At 41.1% G+C, this 25,939-nt stretch overlaps 1 protein-coding gene across 2 annotated transcripts in view; it reads right to left on the reverse strand.

Moving 5' to 3' along the window:
- CHPT1 (choline phosphotransferase 1) overlaps nucleotides 1-25,939 on the reverse strand; it is a 448,829-nt gene that overhangs the window by 153,394 nt on the left and 269,496 nt on the right. For both annotated transcript variants that reach the window (XM_078675086.1, XM_078675079.1), the window contains exon 7: nucleotides 7,926-8,051. In XM_078675086.1, the coding sequence (XP_078531212.1) occupies nucleotides 7,926-8,051 (126 nt within the window). The remainder of the gene's footprint in view (nucleotides 1-7,925; nucleotides 8,052-25,939) is intronic.

Genomic DNA, 25,939 nt, shown 5'->3' on the forward strand with positions numbered 1-25,939 from the left:
CCTACACATTACAATTCAAATTTAACTCTGGCAATGGATCTGAGTTAATTTGGCCAATGGAAGCAAGCAGCGAATAGAAGAATTTGTGATCTTTTTTTGTTGTTGTTGAAAATATCAAAACATTTAATTACTGTAAACCAGAGTTTAGTTTGACAGAGACAGAAACACTGTGCTATGCGCAGATCAGGCCCTGGTTATGAATCCAGAGAAAAGGGATGGTGCCACGAAGATTAAGATGCAATCTTAAATTAAAAGATAGAGAAGATATTTGGATTGGGGTGAACAATCTAAAAAATGCACAAGCTACTAAAGAAGACATTCCTTTTGGAAAACTGGGCATATAAGAATAAATGGGGCACATACCTAAACACTCAATTCACATCTAGAGACTGCAAAAGTTAAAGAGATGTACATAAATGCTCCATAGGTATGAAAAACAAAGAAATGCTCTACAAACAAATTTATGACTGGAGTTCTAGATTATGATTTATGATTCTTTCTTTCTTTCGCTCAGCAACCACTTTAATCAGCATAACATTGAAATCTAATGACTAGAAATCCCATGAGTCCCAGTATAAACATTCCTGTTCGCCAATCACATTGACCGGTCACTGGATAAGAACATCCCCAAGGAACAGCACTTCCTCTTTCTTTGCTGCTCAGCACACAGATACGTGCTCTTCCTTGTGAGTGTTAACATGATTGAAAATTAATATGATGTTACTTCTAATGCTATTTTAATGTACTACTAACTGTTTTCAGTGCTATTCTGATCATTTACTTGCTGCTCTCAGATGTCACCATACCAGTATTTTTTTCTTCCAGGTCTGCCACACTGCTTGGGACAACTAAGCATCCACATGGTTGGACCCTCTCACTTATAGGCCATGGAGCGTGGTTACCCGCCAGTGCTGCTAGGGGGATTAACATCGCAGACCTTGCGCTGTAGTCCCGCACGTTCAACATTTGATCGGATTTAGAGCGGGCAAACGCATTGTTCTTCTGTGGTTCCGAGTCTCTTATTTTAGAATTCCTACTCCACATCTCATGCTCAGGTTGTTCAGGGGTAATTCTCTAGACATTTGTCAGTGGCAAGCAAAATCTCACTCAAATTTCCCAGTGGCCTCCATCGGTCACTTAGGCCTAGTGAGTTCCCAGCCCAATTTATGATTGGCATGTTATATAGTGGGAATAGCCACGTCACTCCCACAGTTTGGCTTCTGTTGTATTTTGACCAATGCCAGTATATTATCCTACTGTTCCTGAGTGCAATGGCAGGAACCAGGAGGAATCCCATAACATTTTCTCTAGATGAGGAGTTTGTTAATTTGGTCGATGCACTGTTACAGAAGGCCATGTTCACAGCTGTATAACCCCTGATCAGACACCTAATCTTGATAGCCGTGCAGTGCAGCATAAACCGTACCTCCCCCCAGTTGGGTGAAGAACTAGGCCCTAGTGGCAACTAGAACCTCAGGAGGTCTCGGAGGTGCTTGGTAAGGCTACAACTGAGGAATGTCCTCTCCTCCTACGTACACCTAGGGCAGCTTAGGTTGACATTCTTGAAACACCAGACCCGTTGCCTGATAGACCGCTGGCCCCCTTCTGAGGCTATGGATGATAGGGACCCTGAGAAAGATGACTTTGACGAGTAAGGGTCTAGCAGACCTTGGAGGACAGAAGGAAGCCCCACATGTCCCTGGCTAGATTCTCCCAATACGGAAGCATGGGGGTCAGTAGAACTGCAAGGCTTGCTAAACCCGGAAACATCTATCATCCTCGATCCACAGAGTGTGCTCGAGCCGCAAAAGAGGCCCAATATTTAGCCGATCATATTCACAAACCAATGGATAAAGAGGTGAGGGGCCGCCTGTTGATGTCCAAAGGCCTTTTATGAAAAGTTTTAGAGACGGCAGAAGAGGCAAAAGACATCAGCAACCTCATTTCTCCTGAGATTATCTCAGGGTGGACCCAAAGGGTCATCCAAGGTAATGCTAACAATGCCCTCTCTACAAAGAGACGATGTCCGCTGCTGATTAAAATCAATCAAAAATTGGGGGAACTAGCCACTTTGGAGACTGGTGCAGTGACGGATGGCAACCTCTTCAAAAAGCCTTTCATGAAAGAACTTGGTAAATTCCTTACAATCTTTTCCTCGTTGGACAAAGGCCAACAATCTATGGAGAGGGCTTTCAGCAAACAGGTTTTTGGCGGAACTTGTAGAGGCAGGGAGAGCTCTTTCAGCCGCCCCTATTCCCCAACCTCCCATAAGTTCCAAGGAGGCCATTAATACCAGTTCCAAGACGGAAGTGATTTGGAGGCTTCTTCCTGACCAGAGAGGGAGGTCAAGGACGTGCAGGCAGAGGAACCATTTCCTGTGCTGCCAATGCTCCCAGCAGAGCCTCGTGTAAGGAGTACCCCATTGACCCAACCAAAAGTGGGCGCGAACTGGGGCTGTTTCTTCATAACAACTGGACGGAAGTTATAGGGGATGCCTTGGTGAGACAAACAGTATCAGGTTTCCAGATAAAGTTTGACGGAACTCTAGTACAAAGACAAAGACTAAGAACACCTTGTTTTCTTACAAGCAGACAGCCTCTTAATCCCTTGTGGGTTCCTTGGCATTTTTTTCCTAGTCGAAAAGCAAGACAAGTGCCTAAAATCGGTGATAGAATAAATAAAGTTCAATGAGTGTGTGATTTACTGGTACTCCAAGATGGAAGCCTCCATTTATTGCAAGACATTTTACCTTTGGGAAATTGGATTGCGAGAATAGACCTTAAGGACACTTACTTTACAATCCCAATCTTTTAGCCACATCGCAGTTTCCTACAATTTAGGTGGAAGAAGACAACTCTAATCAGGAAAAAACTGCACCAGTCTCTGAAAAAACAATATGTTTGACTCAGATTTCTGGCCAGGATAGTAGGGCTTCTAACATCTTCTACTCAGGCGGTATTTACAAGTCACATACATTAACGAGAACTTCCACGTCTGAAAGCAGTCAATTTCCATAAAGGCCTCGCTTACATGACTAGGGTCCGGTTATCAGAAAAAGCCAGTTCAGAGCTCCAGAAGTGGATGAGCCACAAGGAGGCATATAACGGCAAGGTCCTCTTCAGTTCAGCTTTGGACATGATGAAAAATCGGAGGGAGACTGTCGGGCTGGGGGGAGAGGGCGGGGGTCTGTTGCGGAGAAGTCCCTGCCAGAGGCCCTAGGTCGCAGCAGGAAAGCAGGTTGCACTTTAACTGATTAGAACTGCTTGCATGATCTTTCACGGTGCGCTCACTTAAGAGACCGAATGCCATGCTTCATACTTCTAAAGATCGACAATATATCCGTGGTTCAATATATCAACTATCTCAGTGGAACAAGATCACTGGTTTTGGCAGGCCTCACCAAGGACGTTTGGCAATTCTGCTTGGACCAAAGATTTAGGTCACAGCACAATACTTACCGGGCAAACACAACATCATAGCGGACTGGAATCCAAGACACTTAAAGGATTACAGTGCCAGGAATTTTGATTCAACCATATTCTAGATGATCTGAACAAGAGCGATCCTTGCCTGTAGGCCTCTTTATGTATGGTCTCAATTATCAACAGCCCTGATTCTTCAGTTGGAAGCTGGACCCTCTAGCTTTGACGATGGATATTTCTGTCTCCTATTTGCTACGAAAGCCAGGTTGATGGCGCAGGTCACAAGGCAGATGGCATCTTTGGTTCTGGTGACACTGAGATTGGGGATCTCAAATGTGGTTTCCAATTCTTCCGGAACGTTCTAAGGATTCTCCAGTCTTATTTCCCCAGAATCTGAACCGGGTAACTTACACCCGTTGATGGTGAGCTGGACGCTCAAACTAATGGCATGGAGGATTACAGGAGATTCTGGGGAATCCCAGGCCTATCAGAAACGGCTTTGGACCTCATTAGAAAGGCTTGGGCAGATTCCACTATCAAATAGCATGGCTCTGCTTGGCGCAGTTGGTCCCGTTGGTGTCTGAGACAAAATTTGGATTCCGTGGGGGCAGATGTAGTGCATATTTTGAACATCCTGTTGGATTTGTCACAAGATATCTTACAATAAACATGTTCAGCTCTGCGATTTCAGCAGGTCATGAGCCACTTAAGGGGAACCCACCCGGTTTGTCTCTCCTCAGAGGGATTAGGCTGTCAAGACCCCCAGAGTATAGGTATTCACCACTCTGGGATGCTAACGTGGTATTACGTCACTTGGAGTTCTGCAAGACAGGTTTATGTCTAGGAAGGAGTCAAAATGTAAGCTTGCAATGCTTATCTGCTTTGTTTAATTTAAAAGAGTCAGATGTTCTTTTTTCACTCCTGATGGTGTCACCCTCATGGTGTCTCAAACCACCAATATTAGGACGGTTCATATTCTGGCTTTCCAAGGTCACACAAAGCTGTGTGTGGTTGGCTGCATTAGACCTCATTAAGATACAACAGAGCATATTCATCCTGTGGGTTCAAGACTATTGTTGATTGCATTAACGAAATTGTTTACGTTTTCCTCCCTCATTGCCAGGAGGGTTTGATTGGATGATTTCGGAAGCCGACATCGTTACCCCAGATTTTGGTGGCCATTCAGTAAGAGGAGTCATGGTTTCTAAAGCTTTTTTGATAGTGGGGGTTTAAAGGATATTTTATGGGCAGCCAACTGGTCGTTGGAATCCACTTTTTCAAAGTTTTACTTAAAACCCGTGATGAGGGTGGCATCATTTGTAATCAGTAAGCTTTAAACAGGCATAATATGGGCCTTTGGTCCTAACATATAATGTAAAATTTCCTAGTTGTGAAGAGAAGATTCAGTTTTATTAAGGACACGCGGTGAGGATTATCCCCCCGAAAAGCAACTGCAGGTGCCTAAACTCCCTGTAAACTGTTTGAATCAATCACAGCTTATGTGATGAGTATGCTTTGTTAGTTCTTCTCTTATGTGTTTTAAGTTGTGACGCTTACTAGGCTAAAAGGTTGCATACCTCAAATATTTGTTTACATGGTTTTCTCTTATGTCTACTCAGTTTGGATTTTTTTATCACGCTGATTGGTGCAGTGTGGTAATGCTGTCTTTTCAGGAGATTAAAAGAAATAACGTCACCAGTGAGGGAATGGTTACTGTGGAGTTTATAGTACGAAGAAAGAGGAAGTGCTGGTCCTTGGGGGGGGGGGGTGGTCTTATGTGGTCACTGGCGAACATGATTGGCGAACTGGAAAGTTTATACTTGGACTCATGGGATTTGTAGTCTTTCATTTTTTATGTAATGCTGTTTAGTGTGGCTGCTGAGCTAAATAAAGAAATTAAAGCATAATCCTCGCCACTGTGTCCTAAATAGAATTGAACCTTTCCTTCCCAATATGAAAACAATCACATCAAATTTAATTATTTCATATTTTTCCAGAACTTCATGTTTTTGTTTTACCTCTACGTGTTTTTTATTTTGAGAATGGAATATTGTGAAAGCTGCTTTTATTTCCAAGGAACTTCACCACTGTGTAACCTCAAGATCTAAGGAGCTTATTTAGGCCCTTGGGAGGTGGCTTGCCATCTTCACCAGGGGGAGTGGATTGTATGATCTCTGCTTCCCACGCTCAGCAGGCGCCAAGTTTAAAGTACTCCCTTGGAAAACATTTTTCTTTTAAAAAGCAATCTATAAATTGTGAGTTTGTTTCTTGAAAACAAAAAAACAATAATCCCCCACCCCCACCTGAAGGGAGCTTTTACTCTGTGCATAGTGGCCATTAATCATTATCCTTGCTGGTATGGTGAACACGGCAGGAAAAATAAGTGACAGCTTTCCTCTCTTAATAGAGTTGAATGGCCGTTACTCTGACCCAGCGAGCGGTCTTTTAGTTGGCGGACTGCTAGGTCAAGGGTAACTGACAGCAAAGGTTCTGCCAGTGGTTTTACTGGCTCTAAATGGTGTGAGGAAACTGCAATTTTGGCGAGGTGAGCAGAATACCATTATGGAGAAATGCCATATGACTGTGCTCCTCCAGCTCCCAGGAACCCCAAATAAGCACCTTAATCTCCAACTGAAATGCAGAAGGAGGCAATCTCATCAGTATGCCAGTCCAATGATTTGTGGAATGAAGTACTGGCTAAGATGTATAGAAATTCCAAAGCCACCACAATAACTTACTTTCCATTCGTAGCATATACATTAGTTAAATTACATAGCATTTCTAATGCTGCAGATGATTTATGTTGGTCATGAAAACAAAGGGGACCTCTGTCATATGCTGTTTTCTTGTGATAACGTTGACAGTTTCTATAACCTAGCTCTGAGTTTGTATTTATCTGTAAAGATTAGCAAAAATAGAAGCCTTAATTATATATATTTATTTTTCTTAATGTAACCAGGTTATTTGCATGTAATACATGTGGTATTCATATGATATTTAAAGTATTACAATAGCATTAAGACACACCACATTTAGAAGTCAGGCATCTTAAAGAAACATCATTTATTTTCTACAAACAAAGCAGTGTAAATTTAAGGCAGCATTTTGCTAACTCTGTGAAAAGCTAGATCTGATATGTTGAGATGTCACCATCACTTTTGATATGTTGTGCGTTATCCAATCTCCCCATATTTTAGTGTGCTTTTGAGGTTAATCTGATAATTTATAATTGGGGCTCTCCATGGTTGTGCAGTGACCCATACCCTTCGTCCATACAAACCATTGTTCAATAGTGCTAAATTGTGTCTATTTGTATTTAGGTCAGAGGATATTTGTAGCAGGATTAATTTGGGATCTTCATTCAGAACCCATCTCGTAGCCGCTCCTACCAGAAGGGTCCAATCCTGCAATACTGCGGGAAGGATATCTCTTGGATGTTCACCACATCGTAGGCATTTAGAGGAGTCAATCTGTCCAAAGCACCATAGTTTGTTGCGTAAAGTATGCTTGGTCAAAACATTTGAGGTGGATTATCAGTAACTAGGTTGCTATAGCCACTTCTCATTATGCCATCCTGGCCTTTTGGTGTTTTTCATCAATAAGTGAACCCACAGCTCTATGCTATTCGTACATTTGCCTCTCGCTTTACCAAATGTATTTTTCGGTTCTATACTAGAATACCGGATCTCCGTAACCATTGTTATTGAGCAAATCACCTAATGTTAATAGGACTTTTCAAAAGTGGTCGACTGGAATTGTATCTGTACAGATCACAGAACTGATAAAATGCTTGCTTTTTCACACAAAATCTCATTAAAGGAGATTTTATGACTGCTATTTACCATTTCTTAAAATTAAAAGCTACCTGTGTTCAACCCTTATTGTCTCAAGGACCATATTTTAATCCTCCATGAAATATTTAATTCATAATTTCTCCCTTTCATATTTGCATCGGGTACATTTCTATTAACCTTCTTTCAATAAAAATGTTTGAAGTTTGATCCAGTTTCCACTTTTCCGTTTCTGTTTTCTCTACCTTTCTCTCTTTTTCATTCTTTGGTTATGTTCTTTCTTCAAGAGGATCTTTCTGTGGTAATGGTTGTAAACTCTTCATATTGAATATTTTAATTATTCTGTTTATTAAACACTTTGGGAATACTTTTTATACACGTTTAAATTTCGTAATTTACTTAACAAAATTACAACTTGTTTTTCATATTACTATTGTTATCTTACAATTTTACCGAACTTTTTGATGCTGATAACTCAAGGAAAAACTCAACAAAATTGTTAAACTGAAAAAAGTAGACTGCTGCTAAGAGTGTAGAACGATTTGCAAAGTTGCATCAATTTGAGAAGTGGAAGCTGCTTGCTACTGGTTCACAGGGCAGATAATCATACCTCCTAAATTTGTAACGAATGCACATAGTCCATTAACATATATCAGCATTGTTACAAAACGTGGTAAAATTTGAACCGGAAAGAAAAGTGTACAAGGCTTACCAGTGCCACCCATAGAACAATATACTCATTGATAAAACCATTGAAGTACTGGTTCAGAAACAGAAGTCCTGGCCCAATGAAGGCTGTATCCTGGAGATATATTTCACTTTTTGTCATGTGAGCCACCTGAAAAGCATTATCAACATTAATTCAAAATGGATATAAAGGACTGTCTTCTCGCAATTTTAACTGCTGCTGCTGTTTGCAATTAGTAATTTCAATGACATCATTTATTTTTTAGAAAGCAAATCCCTTAATATGTTCAGCTCATTTAAACACAATAGATTTTATTGAAGGAACTAAGAAGCAAACTATGACTTTACCTGCAGATAAATATCTTTGACTGTGCGATCTTAAATAATGTCTGATCCTCTATGCCTCGCGCTTTCAATTGTATATGAATTCAAAATAGCATGGCAATAATGCTCACTCACACTCCAAGTACGCAATTCATTATTCTACATAATGATCTCACTCTTAATAAGCAGTGTTTCCATAAAGATCTTATGCACCATGACTAACTTCACATTTCATTTTTATCTTTCAGTTGGTGGTAGAAATTACATGCTCTACATTTTGACAATTATTCTGAAAATATCATTGCATATTTATGTCAATTTAAACTATTATATACTGATAAAACTCCCTTTAAGAAACTTAGAAGGCAATTTTATGAAACAAAGATTGCAGAGAACCACACTAAATGTGCACATTTAAAACAATTCATATATATGTGCTAATGTAACATGCCGACTATTTTAAATATATTAGCAATCGTTTAATGAAAGAAACACCAAAATACGGGCCTCTCTGTGTATGGAAAACGACCAAAGGTTTTCTTGCCACAAAGCACAAATGTGCCAATGGCACAATTTAGGCCAACAGTGAAATCTTCATCACCTTTAGATGGTTTAGTCTAGACAGCTTACTACATTTGAACAGTTACTTTTGTTTACCAATATCCCTGTGATCCAACAGAATGACAACAACATTAGGAAGATGTTGGAAGAGCTTTCAATACCCAGGTTTAACAAAGTGAAGCACAGGTATAGAAAAAGTGCTGCAACTAGTGAAGATTTATTTTGTAAACAGAAATCTTCATGTGTGGCTAGGGCCATTCTACCACTGCCAAAACATTGTGGGGATACATATTAATACCTTGATCTGATAGTATGAAGCTTAGAAATGTTCAGGATACTGTGTCAAAGATGTATTTGTCTAATTTGGAATAGGAAGATTGGGCCCGTAGTCTACCGAGAACCTCCGAAACATTATGCCTATGCTCTTCCAAAACCTAAGAAGGGATCACAATATCATATATTTATACAAACACACATGTATCCCATATTTCCTGGAAGATGCAATAACCTAATCAAGCTTTTATCAAGCTTTTATAAAAAAGCATTGATAAAAGGCAAGAGTCCTGTACAAGCAAAATGGCATAACTAGATAATCTAAATGCGTCTATCTAGCAGTGAAAGCAGACTTCCATTCAACTCCCGCTTCGTATTACCCCATGATTACATTACAAGTCAGTCTACTTTAGTGAATACTTTTGCAGAGTGAGCCTGGTCCGATAAGACAGAGATCAATAGTAATGGGTATTAATGCCTCACACTGATCGCATTCAGTTTGCAAAAGTCCACACACGGTCTCAAATCACTATTTGTTTTTGACGCAAAAAATATAGGTGCACCTGTTGCGGAAGAAGGTGGTCTAATGACACCTTTAGCTAAATTCTCATTAGGATGTTCATCCTCCTTTCTTTTTAATGGATAAACCAAAATGTGTGGGACCTTTGTATCGAAAATTTGCTCACAGAGCAATCATATCACTTCTGGGGAGGTAAGGTGTGAGCACTGTTTTCACTGAACACACCTTGGAAGTCAGAGTAGAATTTTGGGATTTTGCTTTCCCCTTCTATTGCATTCAGAATTGATTCACGATTCTTTTGGGAAACAATAATCCTTGCATTAACTCTAAGTGTACTGTACACTATATGAAATCCAGTCAACCAAGGGGTTGTGTTGTAAAAGCCATGGCTTTCCTAGAATAATATACAATCACCCAAGTCTGTTGCCATTAACAAATTCTTGGTTTCTTCACAGAATTTTCCCGATGTTAAGAGAGTGCCATACATTCCTTTTGGTGGGTTTGGGCTTCTTCTTCCTTTGAGCGGGTATATCATGAACTTCGTCCAAAAAACAACCTGCTGCCCTGAATTCAATAATGCCCAACAATCAAGAGGTCCTGATGGAGTTGCCAATGTGCTGCACAGCAAAAATGGGCTCTACTTTCAGCACAGAATTGGATATTTAAATTGCCTGACTCTGGTCTGCCAATTAAAGTCAGACATTATTGTTTCCCTTCAGCTGAAAGTACTTCCTTACAAAGTGTCCTGCTTTCAAACCATACACCCTTCATCCTAGTCTTTTCTTTCTGTGAGAAAGACTTGTGCACATTCCTAATTTACATCAGTTTTCACGAAGTTGTCGCTGAAGAGAATTCCACAGAAGCCCGAGATCCAACTGTGTGACGTCATTCTTCTTTCCAGACTGGGTTCTTTTTGCTGACTGTTTATTTGTAAAACTAGATTGATTAATTTATTAGTGATAGTTGATCGATTAGCCACTAAAGACTGCACGTCTTTCAGGTGTTTTTTCAAACCATGGCAAAATGTTGCGGCTGAAGCTTACGTATATGAATTTCATCCGAGTCCTCTTTAGACTAGTGCCTCCTAACCTTTATAGAACAGTGCTTCCCAAACTTTTTAGAACCACGACCCAGTTTGCAGAACGACAAACTTTCTCGACCTACCTACTCTTGGTAACTACAACTTGCACCCCCGAAATGCACAATTTTGCCATCAAAAATTTTACTGCGAATGCTGCAGTGAAAAATATTATTTCATAAAAAGTGATGTTATATGTGGGGTAATTAGGAGTGTATGAAGAGGGGGTGAGTTATAGTTACATCAGGGTACAAGTTATAGTTATTTGCGAGAACTAACTAATTTCTATGGTTTTGTGTGGGCAAATTCTGAATCTAACTATAACCTCTATGTAACCCATGTTATTGTAGTGAATTTCTATGTTTTGTTCAATTCTATTTCCTAACTATAACGTACCTGTAATCTTTTCAGTGATTTTCTATTTGGTTTAACACAGCAGGGGGTTGTTGCTAACCACCCCAAAGGCAGCCAAGCTGGGAGTGGAGCACACAGCTCCCCTCACAGGGCCACTTTCAGCCCCAGGCACCCCAAACCCCATGGCCTACCAAATTGTTTTGGGAGGCAGTACGTGGCCCCTCCTCCCTGGGCCATATTTCTGGCCCCTGGGACCCTATCTTTCAGGGCACAGCCGTATTTAGAAGGGGGAGGGGGACACATGGCCACCTTCCCCGGGCCATATTCCACCCCAGGGGACCCCATCACACAGGGAAGTGGCCTTATTATAAATAGGGAGGAGGCATCCAGTCCCCCTCCACAGGACGATTTCTGGCCCCGGGACCACATCTCCTGTGGCACAGCCCTATTTATAAGGGATGGGGGGGCACATAGTCTCTCTCCCACGGCCAATAGTGGCCCGAAGGACCCCAATCCCGGGGCCTCATTTTTTAATAATTGGGGGCCTGGCCACTGTCTGGAGAGGGAGGGGGGTCACGCAGGCCCCCTCCTCTGGCCACTATTCCCCCCGGAAACCCCTATCCCCCGGCCAGTAAATGGTGGGTGTCCTGGAGTCCACCCGGGGCACCCTCTTCTTTGTTGGAGGCTACGAGGGGAGCCCCAATGCCCCAGCAGTTCCAGCTAGTTCTCTGCCTCCACCGGCATTACTTCCACCAGCAGGGAACAACTAAAAATGCTGCTACCTGCAAGCGAGCAATTTGTTCATCTGTTTTCATGTCCGCTGTGAAACAGATGAAAGGTCCGCTTGCAGCGGGCGGAAGCATTTTTCATGCTCCTGTAGGCTGTGAGCCGACTTAGGGCCTGATTTAGAGTTTGAAACCTAAAGAAGGCTTGGGTCCTAAGCTAACTGTATGGGACTACCAATGGTTATATACTCAAAAGTATCCAGAAGCTACTATTTAGAGCTTAATCAAAAATCGAGCCAGTGGAATCAATTCATAGGCTTGTGGGATTTATTTCACAATGTTTTCGATTATTCCATACATTCAAATGATGTCAAACATTGAGAACAACACAAAATAGTGACATTTTCAACATGTGGATTAAATAAACAAAAACACATATAAACAGTCAATACAAATGTGTATAATACATCAGTGATTCATAAGCATGTAAATAGACACACAAAGGTAATTAAAGGAAAAATCAAAGGTAGTAAAAAGGCGGAGTAGCAAGTCAAAACTTGCAAACCACTGTACATTCGCCTGACTGTATCCACAGCTCTGGGGATCATATGAATCAAGTTAAGGGTGACTGGGGAGGGGACTTAATAAAGCCTTCTCCCTAAGTTATCAAGGTTGGCTTTTCCCAGATGAAAGTTTGTTATTAAAAAAAGAAGCATACCTTTTTTTTTTTTATTTGACAGTACATACAGGGATCAATGAGATGTCCGAAGTAGCAAGGTTGCAGTCAAAACTGTAACTCCAGTGCTCCTTACATGCATTCCATCTACCAAACACACTTAATCCATGACTACATTTCCCAGAACACACCTGCCCAAAAAATTATTCATGAAATCAACTTCGGGTCTTGCCTTTGATGGAGCAAGGATTCGCACGTAAAGCGACTTGCTTGGATCAAGAACCTAAAATAACATTAATGAAATGTAATCAATCTGTTCGTGTTACTAATATTGCACATTTTACATTACACGGGGTGTCCCAGTAACGCTTGCCTATGTGTTTACTTATCCTAAAACGCTTGCCACTAAAATGGCTGCTGCTAAGCGGGAATTTCGTCTGCGCGTGTGTCGGTCACACTCACGTGACGTGATGTACTCGCAGTTCTGGTGGGAAATCTTTGCGCTTGCGCACTAGCTTCAAAATGGCTGCTTTGTGTTCTCACATGCCGAAGCTTGCCTGCAGCTTTTTGCACTGCTGTTCGTCTTGCACTAACATTAATGCTATAGTTAATATAAAGTAAGGGGAGTCATATAGGGATTCCTGGTATACAGTGTATTCATTTATTTCTATGTTCTAAATTGTTTTCCTTTACTTTTCATGTGGTGAGTCTTATGGGCCGGGGAGGTGTATGAAACCCCATCTTAGAAGTCCCTACTGCGCATGTCACCCTGGCAGAGGGAAGAAAACCTTGTACCAGTGGAACCCAGCCAGCTGGCAGCCACAGTCAAGATGCTCATGCGAACCGACCTGTGACCCAGCAGGACGAAGCTGAACTGTACTGCATTTGTAACAATTGTATATTAAATTGTATTATCCATTGTTAGGAGAAGAGCACATGTCATGGGAACCCCAAATTCAATAGGCGGTCCCAAAAGATGCAAATTGGGACTTGTAGAAGTCAAATCCTGGTTGGTGTGTTGACCTGTCCTACCTGAGGACCAATCGAAATTGGGGATTCTTACACTTGCAACATTTGGGGGGTGGTACACTGACCCAAACACAGTATAACTAGCCTAGGTTTAGCTAGAGAAATTGTCCGACTTGTCCCAATAGCTGACCTGTCACTGACCCAACGCACTCAATAGGTGACTAATACAGAGAGCTGCGGAGCACTCTGTCCGTAATTTCCATAGACCCAAGCGGGGTTTTTTTGAGAACCTTAAGTGCTGGCGAACCACTTTGCTGGGGAATTTGATAACCCAATCGGGGTTTTGACTGATAGCTGCAGAGAGGGTGTAGCGCAGGCGTTGCTACCGAACTGCGGGTGCTGGTCTTTCCTTGATGGTCCTGTCCTGATCCTAATCTGGTCTTCCTGTCCTGGGGTGTCCATTCTGCACCTGCTGGCCTACTGGCGACCGTCTTTCCTTGGGGTCCTTTCTCCTGTCCTAAACTGACCCGTGGCCAGGGTTGGTCTTCACACCGTTCTAGGTAAATATAGTGCTGGGGAACCTATTCTGCATCCTTCATTCTTTTCTTTGCTTTAATAAAGACGTGTTCTTGCATATTGATTTTCCATGCTTTCCTTTTGCACTGATAAATGAAAAAGTCATACATTATAGTTGTTATACTAGCCTGTTCCAATTTTTCCACATCCTTTAAGTACGTTCCTGCATTCAATTCATGAACTATAGATGTTCCTTTTTCTTACTTTCCTTTAGCTAAATGAAATGATTTCTCTGGAATATTAGCGTGTTCCATTTTTACCTTCCCTAAAGTTACATGTTACAAATTCTCGTGCTTTGCCCACTTTGAGGGGTATATAAACCATAACATTCTAGCATGTTCCTTATTTTTCCCTGTCCTTTAGTTACTTCACGTCAAGTCTAAATTCCTGAAAATTCTTACTAGCATGTTCCCCGTTCTTACCTTCCCTTTAGACTCATAAATGGTTGGTCTTATTTACTTCCTATATGGATATGTGCTCTTTATAATCTTAGTTATTGACAGTTTACTTGCTGTGCACCTGATTATTTCTGTATCCGTTGAACTTTAGATAAAGGCTTTAAAACTTCCTGAGTATGTGGTTATTACAGGAGTGCAAAGAATATAAATGAGATTGGTATTTTTGGTGTCTGCCTTTCTTTTACAGCTAGCTCCCTGATCCATTGTGGTCATTAGGTACCTATAGCAGTGGAGTGGTAAGTCGGGTACATTGGAAATATAATGGGAAGGAACAGGGTTACTGGTAGTAGGGTGTAAGGTTACCCGATTAATAAATATGGTGAATTGAATTTATGGGCCCAATACGTATATGATAAAATTAGAGTTGGGTGACCTGCACGCTCTATCAGTAATTTTCTGGTAGCAGAGGTGATGGTTAGGGACTAGTTAAAGGTAGGTAGGACTAGCTAGGATAGGTAGGTAGGTTATTTGCTGCTAATTGTGAAAAATGTTGCTGCGAAATCGATCGAATGTACAATTGTTGTTTTATTGCTTTGAGAAATTATGAAATGTTTTAAATTGTTTTTCTTGCAGCTATATTGATAAATGTACTAATAACTGGTTAAAGATTGTTATATGTTTGTCTGGAATCCCCTGGGGAGAATAGCGGGTGGTGAGGAGAATCCATGTCGCAGTGAGGTCACTTGCTCAAGGAAAATTGGTGCAGGTTAGGCAGAACTGGAAGCACTAATTAGGGTTTTCTGAATAAATGTTTGAATAAATGGTAGCAAAGAGTTCGCTGGCAAAACTTCTGTTGTGATATAACCTAGTAAGGGTCACACGGAAGGAGTAGCAGGTTCGTCTAAGCTTGATTGATAGCAAAGGAGTTCACTAGTGAAACTTTTGGCTTAGTATATATCCCAAAGTGGATGAGTCGAAGGAGTAGCAGGTTCACAAATGCTTGTGTGAAGAGTAGGCAGAAGGGATCTACTCGTAGTATTTGAAAAGTAAATAGAAGAAGTTTACTTGCAGTGAAACAAATCTTTTCTTTCTAGACACTCGAGTACAGTGGCGAATGTGTTTTTGTTGTAAATTAAACAGAGCACTTGCACTTTAAAAGGTAGAAATCGAAGTTGTTTCTTACCTTATGAAGGAGGAAGTCAGTTGCGGAGCTGCGCTGACGTCACTCAGTGCCGCGCTGGTATTGGTAGAGACAGCGGGCGTATAGCTGAGGCGGAATTGTAAAGGAGGGGTGAACACAGGCGCGTGAGAACTCGTTTGCGAGAAACGCCGCGCACCCATTGGTTGAATTATTTTGAAATCGCGCATTTGGTTGGTTGCAGAAAAATAAGAGACGCATTTGGATTGGAGGTGATTTTTGTAAACAAAGTAACTTGCGGAAAAGTATATGTGGCATACATATAATCCAGAAACTAGACCTGATCCAAGATATCTAGGGTTTGGAAAAGATCAGTGGAAAGGTCGTAAAAGCGTCATGTACGGAAATAAGAGGAAAATGACCTTAGTAAACAAGGTGAAGAATTATTTCAAGAAAGACAAACCTATCAAAACTAGAGAAGGAGTTGTCATTCCACCACCTAATACTCCCGCATCATTTATGATGTTTGACAGGGGCTACCATGCTTGCGTGTGGTTGGAAAATTGGGTAGAATATACTAAAGATGACGGGATTTTGGCATTTCCGTTAGATGGTACATTTAATAGCAGGATTCTGTTCAATTTGAGGACCCGAATGAATGATTTGCATCCAAGACCCAGACTAACGCAATATGAAGCCTTAGAAGAATGGGAGATAGAGGCTTTTGAGCGAGACAGGCCCAGAATGGACAAGGGGTTGACAAAATGGTATCCAAAGGTAAATAAAGAGACCTGAGAAAACAGAATGACGAAATGGAGACAGGATATGATGGTAGAAGGATTGTACCCTGTAATAGCCCTAGAAGCACCCCTGGGAGAGAAAAAGACAGAGAAAACAAAGCATTTGATGATCTGTGGGGATTCAGATGATGATTATTTGGAGGAATTATTAATGAAAAATCCACCCCCTTATAATGAAGGACCCAGATCCTCAAGTGTAGGAGATACCTGCTTAAGACCAGCTTACCAGGAGGGATCAAGATCCTTAGATGCGACAGACACCTGTCTACGACCTCCTTATCGGGAGGAGGCAAGACCTTTGAGTACAGGAAACCCCTTCCTAAAACCTAATTATGGCGAAGGACCAAGTATGACGCATCCAACTGCCCCGAATTATATTCCTACCCTAACTCCGCAAATAGTGCATGAAACAAGCCTAGAAAGAGTGGTACAAGAGAGAGAACGAGAGGCTATAGCTAAACAAAGAACAGAATTAATTCAGAAAATCTACCAACTGAATAAGAGTCCTGAAGCCTTAACAATTCCAGTGACTATTGGACCAGTTGTTCCTTTGTACGGGGATAAACAGGGAAGTCCCAAAACTCTACTTGTTACCCCATCTGTAGTACAGCCGAGAAAAGAGCCCTTAATTGTAGATGATCAGGCAAGTGAATGTGAATCTGTGATTTCCTTGATGGATTTACCGATAAGGGAACCAGAAGGGGGTTCACGGATGAAAAACACTCCTTTCAATTCAGGAGAGGTGCAGATTGAGTCAGCTTCTGGTACCAGAAGTGCCACAGTAGTGACTCCTGAAGAAATTGAAAGATGGAGCCGAAAATTAGAGAAACAAAATCCTCAGTTGAAACCATTAGATATTTACAAATTAAGAGTAGAGTTGGAAGAACTAATGGCTGGAAATGTGGGGTTAGACAGACTGAATACCTTTACTGAGGAAGAATTGCTGTTTATTTGCAAAAGTATCACCCGTAATACCAGAGTGTTCCATGAGAAATTAATGGACACCGCGGCTAGTATGGGGATAGATATTGGTAAATCTAAAGTATTGCAAAAACCCTACAGAGCAGAGTTCTCCGACAAAGATTTGGAAAACATGAATGTGTCAGGGAAAAAGGTACAAATCAGAGAATTGTTGAACCTGTTGCAAAAATGGGGAGAATTAGAAAAATGGAAAGCCAGGTGGGCAAAGAAAATGGAGGAGATTAGATCAAAACAGATGGCTTCTGAGTATGTCTTAAAAGAAGCAGATAAGGCAGACAAATTATATCCTATGAGAGAAGTGCCAGGTGGAAAATATGTGCATGTTCCATGGACCCGACAGGATATTGTGTCCTTTACCAATGACTTTCCGAAATTACGAGAGAAACCTGTAGATTGGTACAGACAGGTCGAGAGATTTGTGAAGGTCCAGAAGTGTCTCTGGAAAGATTTAGATGGGTTCTTTGACATTGTAGTTCCCGTAGATTTGTGGACAGAATGTAAAATTGCTATTGATTGGCCTAGTGAGGAATATCCGAGAGACCCAAATACATGGGCACCTTCAGCAGATGTAATGAAAAAGTACAACCAGGTAATGTTGCATCTCAAAGGAAAGGTGCCTGCAAAGGAAACTGATTGGACCCGAATAGACAGAACTACCCAGAATAGAGATGAAACTGTGCATTCCTATTATGAACGACTGTTACAGGTGTTCAAGACGTACAGTGGTCTGGACAACATCGAGATGAAGGACATGACCCACTTCATTTATAGATTCGTGCTAGGATTAAGACCTGAGATTTCTCCGTGGATCAAAGACAATAAAATTTGCTAGCAGTCTAAACCAATTGATGAGGTCCTGAAATATGCTAAATATTGCGAGGATGAGATGGCAGACAAACGAAAAGCATTAAAGGAGAAGGTCATGTGGGCCCAGGTAAAGTTAGCGGAACAACAGGAACAGCAGCTAAATAAATTGACCAGTAAACAGAACCAAGGCCCTGGGTGGGGGAAAGCCCAGAGTAAAAATGAGCAGAGAAGAGGCCAAAAAGAAGTTCCCCTGTCACGGGTGTGGACAGATAGGTCACTGGAGAGACGAGTGTCCACATGTACAGAATGGTAATGTTCAAATAAATTATTTAATCCACAGACGCAGAATGAGAAACCACGAAAGACCCAGCAACAGGTAAAGCAGAATCAGTTGCCTCGTGCACCTAGACAAAATTATAGGAGCAAAGCACAACAGGCTGAAGACACCGAAGTGTGGGAAGTAAGGGAAAATAAAAATGCAGCAACTTCACAATTTCTGTTAAATGACACGTTTCTCTGTGATGACACCTACTGACGGTGCCTGAGGGGGGGGACGAGGAGTGCGTGCTTGGTGCCTCCTTGCCGGTGGACCAGTCTGGACCATACATTGAAGGAAAGGTTGAAGGAAATGATGTCACCTTTCTGTTGGACACTGGTGCTATCCGTTCTACTGTCAGAACAGCAGACGTTCCAAACCTACCCCTCTCGGGAGAGGCGATACAAGTAGTGGGCGTTTCTAATCAGCTAATTAGTACCCCAGTTACAAAACCTATGGAGATTAAAATTGGGAATTTTAAGGAAATGCATAGATTCGTTGTCTGTGATTCCAGTCCTGTAAACCTGTTAGGACGAGATTTGTTGTGTAAAATGAACTGTACTATCTTTTGCACACTAGATGGCGTTGAAATTCAGACCCCAGACGAAGATGGAATTTACAAATTAATGTTAGCAAGACCCGACTCAGAAATTAAAAGACTGACAATAAAGGACTTACCTGAAGAGCTCCAAGAAACAGTGAAACCAGAAGTATGGGATTTTACTGGAAAAGATGTAGGATTAATGGAAAATGTTGACCCAATTAAAATAACCATAAAAGAAAATGCAGTATACCCAAATATTAAACAGTACAAGATGAGTGCAGAAGTAAAAGCAGGAGTTGCCATTGAAATTAAAAGATTGTTAGAAGCAAAAATCATACAAGAAGTGATGAGCAGCCCATGTAATTCGCCCATAATTGGAATCAAGAAACCTAGTGGTAAGTACAGGGTAGTACAGGACCTGCACAAGGTTAACAAAATTGTGGTTCCTGGTTGTCCTGTTGTGCCAAACCCTGCAGTGATTCTATACCAAATTCCCTGGATTGCTGGATGGTTTACCGTCATTGACTTATGTCATGCATTCTTTTCAATTCCATTACATCCAGACAGCACATTTCTTTTCTCATTTGAGTTCGACAGTCACGTGTACGTCTGGAATCGCGTCCCTCAGGGGTACACAGAAAGCCCCTCAATCTTTAATCAGATTCTGAAAAAGTGCCTTGAAACCCTAATATTGCCCGGAAAATCAGTTTTGGTGCATTACATAGACGACCTCTTGGTGGCGTCTAAAACTCGAAGAGACTGTGTAACTGACACAATTGCCTTGCTGAACCATTTAGGTGAAGGGGGGCATAAAGTATCACCAGAAAAATTGCAATTCTGTACCACATCAGTAAAATATCTGGGGCACCAGATAGAGAGAGGTATCAGAAAAGTCACCACAGGAAGAATCAGGATAATCCGAAACATGGAATTGCCAAATACTCAGAAGGAAATCAGAATGTTCCTTGGAGTTGTAGGGTACTGTAGACAGTGGATTGTGGGATTTGCAGTCCTAGCAAAACCATTGATAAAAATGACAAAGAAAGGAGCAAGTGACCCTGTAGAGTGGGATGACGAAAGCATGACAGCTTTTACAAAATTACGAGAATGTCTGTGTACTGCTCCTGCTTTAGGAATGCCTGATTGTTCGAAGGATTTTGCACTGTTCTGTGACACACAAGACAATTGTGCACTTTCAGTTCTGACCCAAATTCATGGTTTGACTCCACGTCCAGTGGCTTACTTTTCTTCCACATTGGACCCAGTAGCAGCTAGATTACCTAGATGTCTGAAAGCTGTAGCTGCAACATGTATGAGTCTTGAACAGAGTGAGTCCATTGTTATGGGACATCCAGTAACTGTGTATGTTCCACATTCTGTTGTAATTTTACTGACAAGAACAAAGACCCAGTATCCCACCCCTAGTCGGCCGAGTATGAGAGAATCCTTGTAGGTGCAGGAAACGTGACCCTTGAACGATGTAACATCTTGAATCCAGCTACCTTACTACCTAGCTCATTCGCAGAAGAGGTGAGGGAAGAGTTTGCTCATGATTGCATTGATTTGACTGAATTCAGTACCAAACCATGGACAGGACAGGAACATATTGTTACTGTCCGTACTTTTGATGAATATCCTATTCATCAAAAGTACGGACAAGAACAATATGTTGCATTTTTCAAGCTTTCATGAACCCAATTAAAAAAAATATCTTCCTTTCTCTCAGATGGCTAGAGTAAAAAGAATAACATCGAATGAGAATACCATGCAATTAAGACTAGATGAGATGTCCACCAGGTTCAGGAAAAGAGGATACCCGGAGAACATCATAGAACAGCCAAGAAAAAAAGTAGACACAATGGAAAGACGAGAACTACTTAAAACCACAAAGAAAAAGGAACAAACCAGGATGGTAGTAGTTTCTAAATTCTCAACAGCTAGCACAAAATTCAGGAAAATTATCATAAAACATTGGAAAATATTGAACCTTGAACCAGACTTCAACAAAGCATTTGAAAATCTTCCAATATTTGCGTATACACGAGCACGCAATTTAGGTGAAACACTGAAACATAAACCAAGCAAACCAGAAATATTCAAAGGCACGAGAGCTTGCCTCAACTGCGGCAATTGCAACAACATAATTAAGGGCAACAAAATTAACCATCCTATGAGAGGATTTGAAAAAAAATTAAGAGTGAATGCTACCTGTGACACAGCGAATGTTATATATGCACTGAAATGTCCGTGCGGAAAATTATACATTGGTAAGACTGAGAGGCGCATCAAAATCAGATTAACGGAGCATAAATCAAACATACGCTTAAAAAATGTGAAATCTACAATTGCCGTCCATTTTATGGAAGAAAAGCACAATATATCACAACTGAAATTCACGATACTGGAAACCGTAGAGAAAGTGGAAGGAAGAGACAACACGAAATTTCTTCTGCAAAGGGAGAATTACTGGATACAGAAATTATCTACACAGAAACCTCACGGTCTTAACGACCGGATTGAACTATGATGTTACTTATGAACCTTATGAATGTTCCTTTGACCCAAATATGTAGCTACTGCGATGTATTTTCAATTTAATTTAATTTAATTCCATTACTGCTAATATAGTTTATTTCCATTATGTCTTCATGAACACTTACTCGAAAACGCATCAGAATAGGTAACCCATCTCGTGTAGCTCCACACATTAAGACACATAAATGGTTTATTTTTTACATTAAGGGTTCTAGCCTCACCCTTGGGTTTTTGTTTTTATTCACACTTCTCTCGAATGTAGTTTGTGTTGGAAACTTTGAAATTCATGGTAGTTTCAGATTAGAATAGGAATGGTTCATGCGCTAACTTTTATGGTCGCATGACTGTTGGAAATCGATCGCGCCTTTTGAACTACAGAAGAGGTAAAGACAGTCTGTTGTTTAGCTCTACCAGGTCATGTGACCGGAATAGCTTGATCTCAAATAGTAGTTAGGGGAAGAGTGTTTTAGACGCCGCCGGCGTTTGGATATAATGGTCATGTACGGAAGATATTGAGCAGACTTGAAGCTACAACAGATAAGGTTAGTTGAATAAGGTAAAAACCATAGGAGCGGGAGAAGTTTACATTAGGGAAACGGAGAGATGGAAAGGTGGTTTACGTTTGGTTTCTTTCCTTCAGCTTGATTATCTCGAGATAGATGAGAACACGATAGGAATCGACATGTAAGTGAGACGTGAATTATCACTTTTTTTTGTAATTCACTGTTTTTTTTAAGGTTTAATAGGTGTTGGAAGATCGCACACTGGGTTCACACGAAACCACCCATTTAGGAGCACATATAAAAACGTTATGTAACAATACTGTTCAATCATGAAGCTGCGCCATATACTTTATTGATTATTTTATTTTCACTATTGTTTTAGTGTTGTTCCCTGATGAAGGGCTGAGATAAATGCCCTAAATGCATTGGGCCATGTATAACAATGTCGCATGTTGAAATGTCCAAAGAACAAGAAATAATGATGATGAAATGAAATAACATGATACTATAAGTACAAAGAATACAAATCGACAAAATATTGAAACAACAAAATCAGTGTTGGAACCCTCATTCTTCCACTGAGGTGAAGAAGGGAGTGCCCATAGGGATGGGTCTAGTGGTTCAATTCGAAGTTCAGAAGCGTTGCAGAGGCTCTCTGCCAGAGGTGTTTGACCTGCCAACAATTTAACCCCGGAAAGAAAACCATAGTGTAACTAGGGAAAATTGGGAAGGCAGAAGGCCCTTTTATTAGATTACAACTCGACTTCATTCAGTTGCCCCCTTGTCGAGGAATGAAATACCTACTTGTCATTGTCTGCCTGTTTTCAAAATGGGTGGAAGCATTCCCTGCACGTAGAAATGACAGCATCACAGTAGCTAAATTATTACTTAGGGAACTCATACCTCGTTACGGTTTCCCAGTCTTAATTGAATCTGACAGAGGAAGTCATTTCCAAAATGAAATAATAAGTCAAATCTGTGAAGCATTCAAATTCACGCAAAAACTACACTGTGCATATCCCCCAGAGGCTTCTGGAGTAGTAGAACAGATAATGGGAACGATCATATAAAGATTAGGAAAGATGTATGAATAAACTCAGCTGGAATGAATGGGCAGAGACTCTGCCTCTTGTTTTGATGGGACTCAGAAGTATTCCAGATCGAAACACGGGCTTGAGTCCCCATGAAATCCTGATGGGAAGAGCAATGCGGCAAGCATGGGTGCCAGGATACAAAATAATAAGCATATCTGATGATTTGGTACTGGAATACTGTAAAGAACTGGCTGACCAAGTACGTTCTATCTCTCGCCAGGTTGGGGGAGAAGACGTCGCCAGGCCAACGACTCCAGCACATGGCCTGAATCCAGGTGACTGGGTCGTATTAAAGAAGCACACTCGGAAAAGTTGCCTTGAACCGAGGTGGGGAAAGCCACGACAAGTGATCCTGGTTACCACCACAGCTGTAAAGTGTGCAGGATAACCTCGCTGGATCCATGCCAGCCATACGAACAAAGTGACTGAACCTGCCGAAACTGAGGCTGAAGGTTGCGCAGCTGAAGGATCCCAAGACATCGGTCCTGAAGTAGCTGAAGAAGTTCAACCGAGCTCCAGTCAAGAAGAGTGGGTCCCATTTATCGATCTGACAATCGACCCTATACGAACCAGAAGTCAAGTCCAGTTAGATAGACAGTGGGATAGTAGGACGAGACAGGTGAAGAAGAAGCTACTCAGATCATCGAAATCCACGTTAAATCTGATTCTGAGGAGGAACAGATAGGGAAAGAGCAGGTCATTGACACTCCACCCAGAACACCTGCACCAGAAGAGGGACAGATAGAGATTAGGGCGGAAGTTCAAGCGGAAGAAAATCAAGAGCTCGAAGAGCTTGAACAGGAACAGGTAGGATTAGACAAATGTGTTCAGGAAGAAGAAATCGAAACAGATCAAACCCAAAATCAGCATATACCTGAACAAGGCCAGTTTAGGGACCAGGCAGAAGAAACAGATGAAAGACCTGGACCTAGTCAGTTAGGTAACAATACTGAAGACGAACTTGATCCCAATGTGCCACAATTGAACGAAAACAAAAGGATGTTTGAAAAAGGCCAAGACACAGTGCCAGTTAAAAGACTAAAGAAAGGTGACTCAGTACCTAGATTCGTAAAAAGGCTGAGATTGCGTCTGAAGACGATAACCGAGGAGCCTGAACAGATAAATGAGGTCTCGAGTCAAACTGACCCAGTGGTGACAAAGCCAAAAAGAAGAAGTGCTCGCATCAAAAAGCTGAATAACAAGTATTCCAGCCCTGAATGGACTTATTTTGTACTGGAGGAATTTGAGAATTTGGAAATAAGTGACGAAAGTACTGAAAGTGACGAAGAATTGATTGCTGAACAGACCGGTGAAGAAGCAAACCCAACCTGAAAGGTTACTCGAGTAAGCAAGCTGTGGAGAGTTACTAAGAGGGGTTGAAGCTTCTTTTTTAGCTAAAATGTCTGATTCTTCTGAGAATGGGAGACCGAGACGAAGTTGTTGTAAAACATGCTACCAAGTATGTTTATGTAGTGTAGCAATAGTACTGATCCTTTGGATAGGACTAACAATAACTATTCCTTCCATGATGAGTAAAAACCCGAGTCTATACCCAAATAATAATCTACCGGACGACACTGTAGAATCACACACTAGAATTACACCACGAAGAGTAGATGCATTGGACAAACCACTTAGCCTGAAATGGAGACAATTAGAATTAGAAGCACCAGATGAGGAAGGATTACACTTTAACAAAATAAAGAACAAAACTCATTTAAATGTTTTTGCAAACCTGTTAGTACATTATGTAGAAACTATGGAAATTGACGACTGTTATGTCTGCATGAAGCTACCTACTTCTGTGGCTGAAGGCGTGACTTATCATCACCTGCCCTTAACCTATGGAATTTCCTGTAGTATACTAACTAGTTTATTTTATAAAAGAGGACCTTTACTGTATTACTATTCAAACTCTGACGTGACATTTTCTGAACTTCCTGTTCGAAGAAACCTGAACCCTGTACATACGACTAGAGATGTAGCTAAATACATGAGTGATTATTTTCTAACTGTAGGAAAAATAAACATAGATGACGCGCACAAAAATAACTTGACCTGTTCTTTACATGAAAAGGAAAAGGAATTTCTGGATATGGTAGAAAAGAGAAGAGAAAGTTTCCAAAAGAAGGCAAAAGACAAGAACCAGAAAGTTCCCAAATGGGCAGAGAATATAGGGAGCACCCCAAATGGTGGAGCTAATGCTGCAATGCTTCTGGATTTTGAAAAGAAGGGGAAACTCTGTCTTAAAAGGGAAATGACTAGTTATTATAACAATATTTTCATTGGTTCCAGTGAATGCGAACATAATTAAAAGGTAATTGGGGGTTGGGGTTTCAAAGATGGGACAGAGCCTGTGTTTCCTGGAATTTATTTCATTTGTGGGAATAAGGCTTACTTCAAATTGCCCGACCATTGGTACGGGAGTTGCTATTTTGGTATTGTCTTCCCAAAGATATACCATGTGGGGAAAATCACTGGAAGCTCTGAAAAGACTAATGAATTAGTACGTAGTAAACAAGAAAATGCTGGTGAAATTGTAGGAGATATTTTTAGTGCACTGATACCTACAGTGGGAGTGGTTCTGAACACACACAGAATTTGCAAATTGTCAACAGTAGTAGATCGGTTATCTACTGATACTGCTGGAGGTTTCCTGATGGTCAATACCGAAGTGGTTGCGCTCAGATCAATGGTTTTGCAGAACAGACTTGCTCTTGACACCCTATTGGCAAAAGAGGGCGGGGTCTGCAGAATGCTGAAAGCGCAACATTGTTGCACCTACATACCTGATAAAAGTGTAGAGATCAAAGGGTATGTTAGGAACATTACAAATTTGGGAAAAGAGCTTAAACCACTTGAGGTTG

This window comes from Lissotriton helveticus, chromosome 1_1 (assembly GCF_964261635.1).
Source record: "Lissotriton helveticus chromosome 1_1, aLisHel1.1, whole genome shotgun sequence".
In the NCBI taxonomy this organism is placed as follows: Eukaryota; Metazoa; Chordata; class Amphibia; order Caudata; family Salamandridae; genus Lissotriton; species Lissotriton helveticus.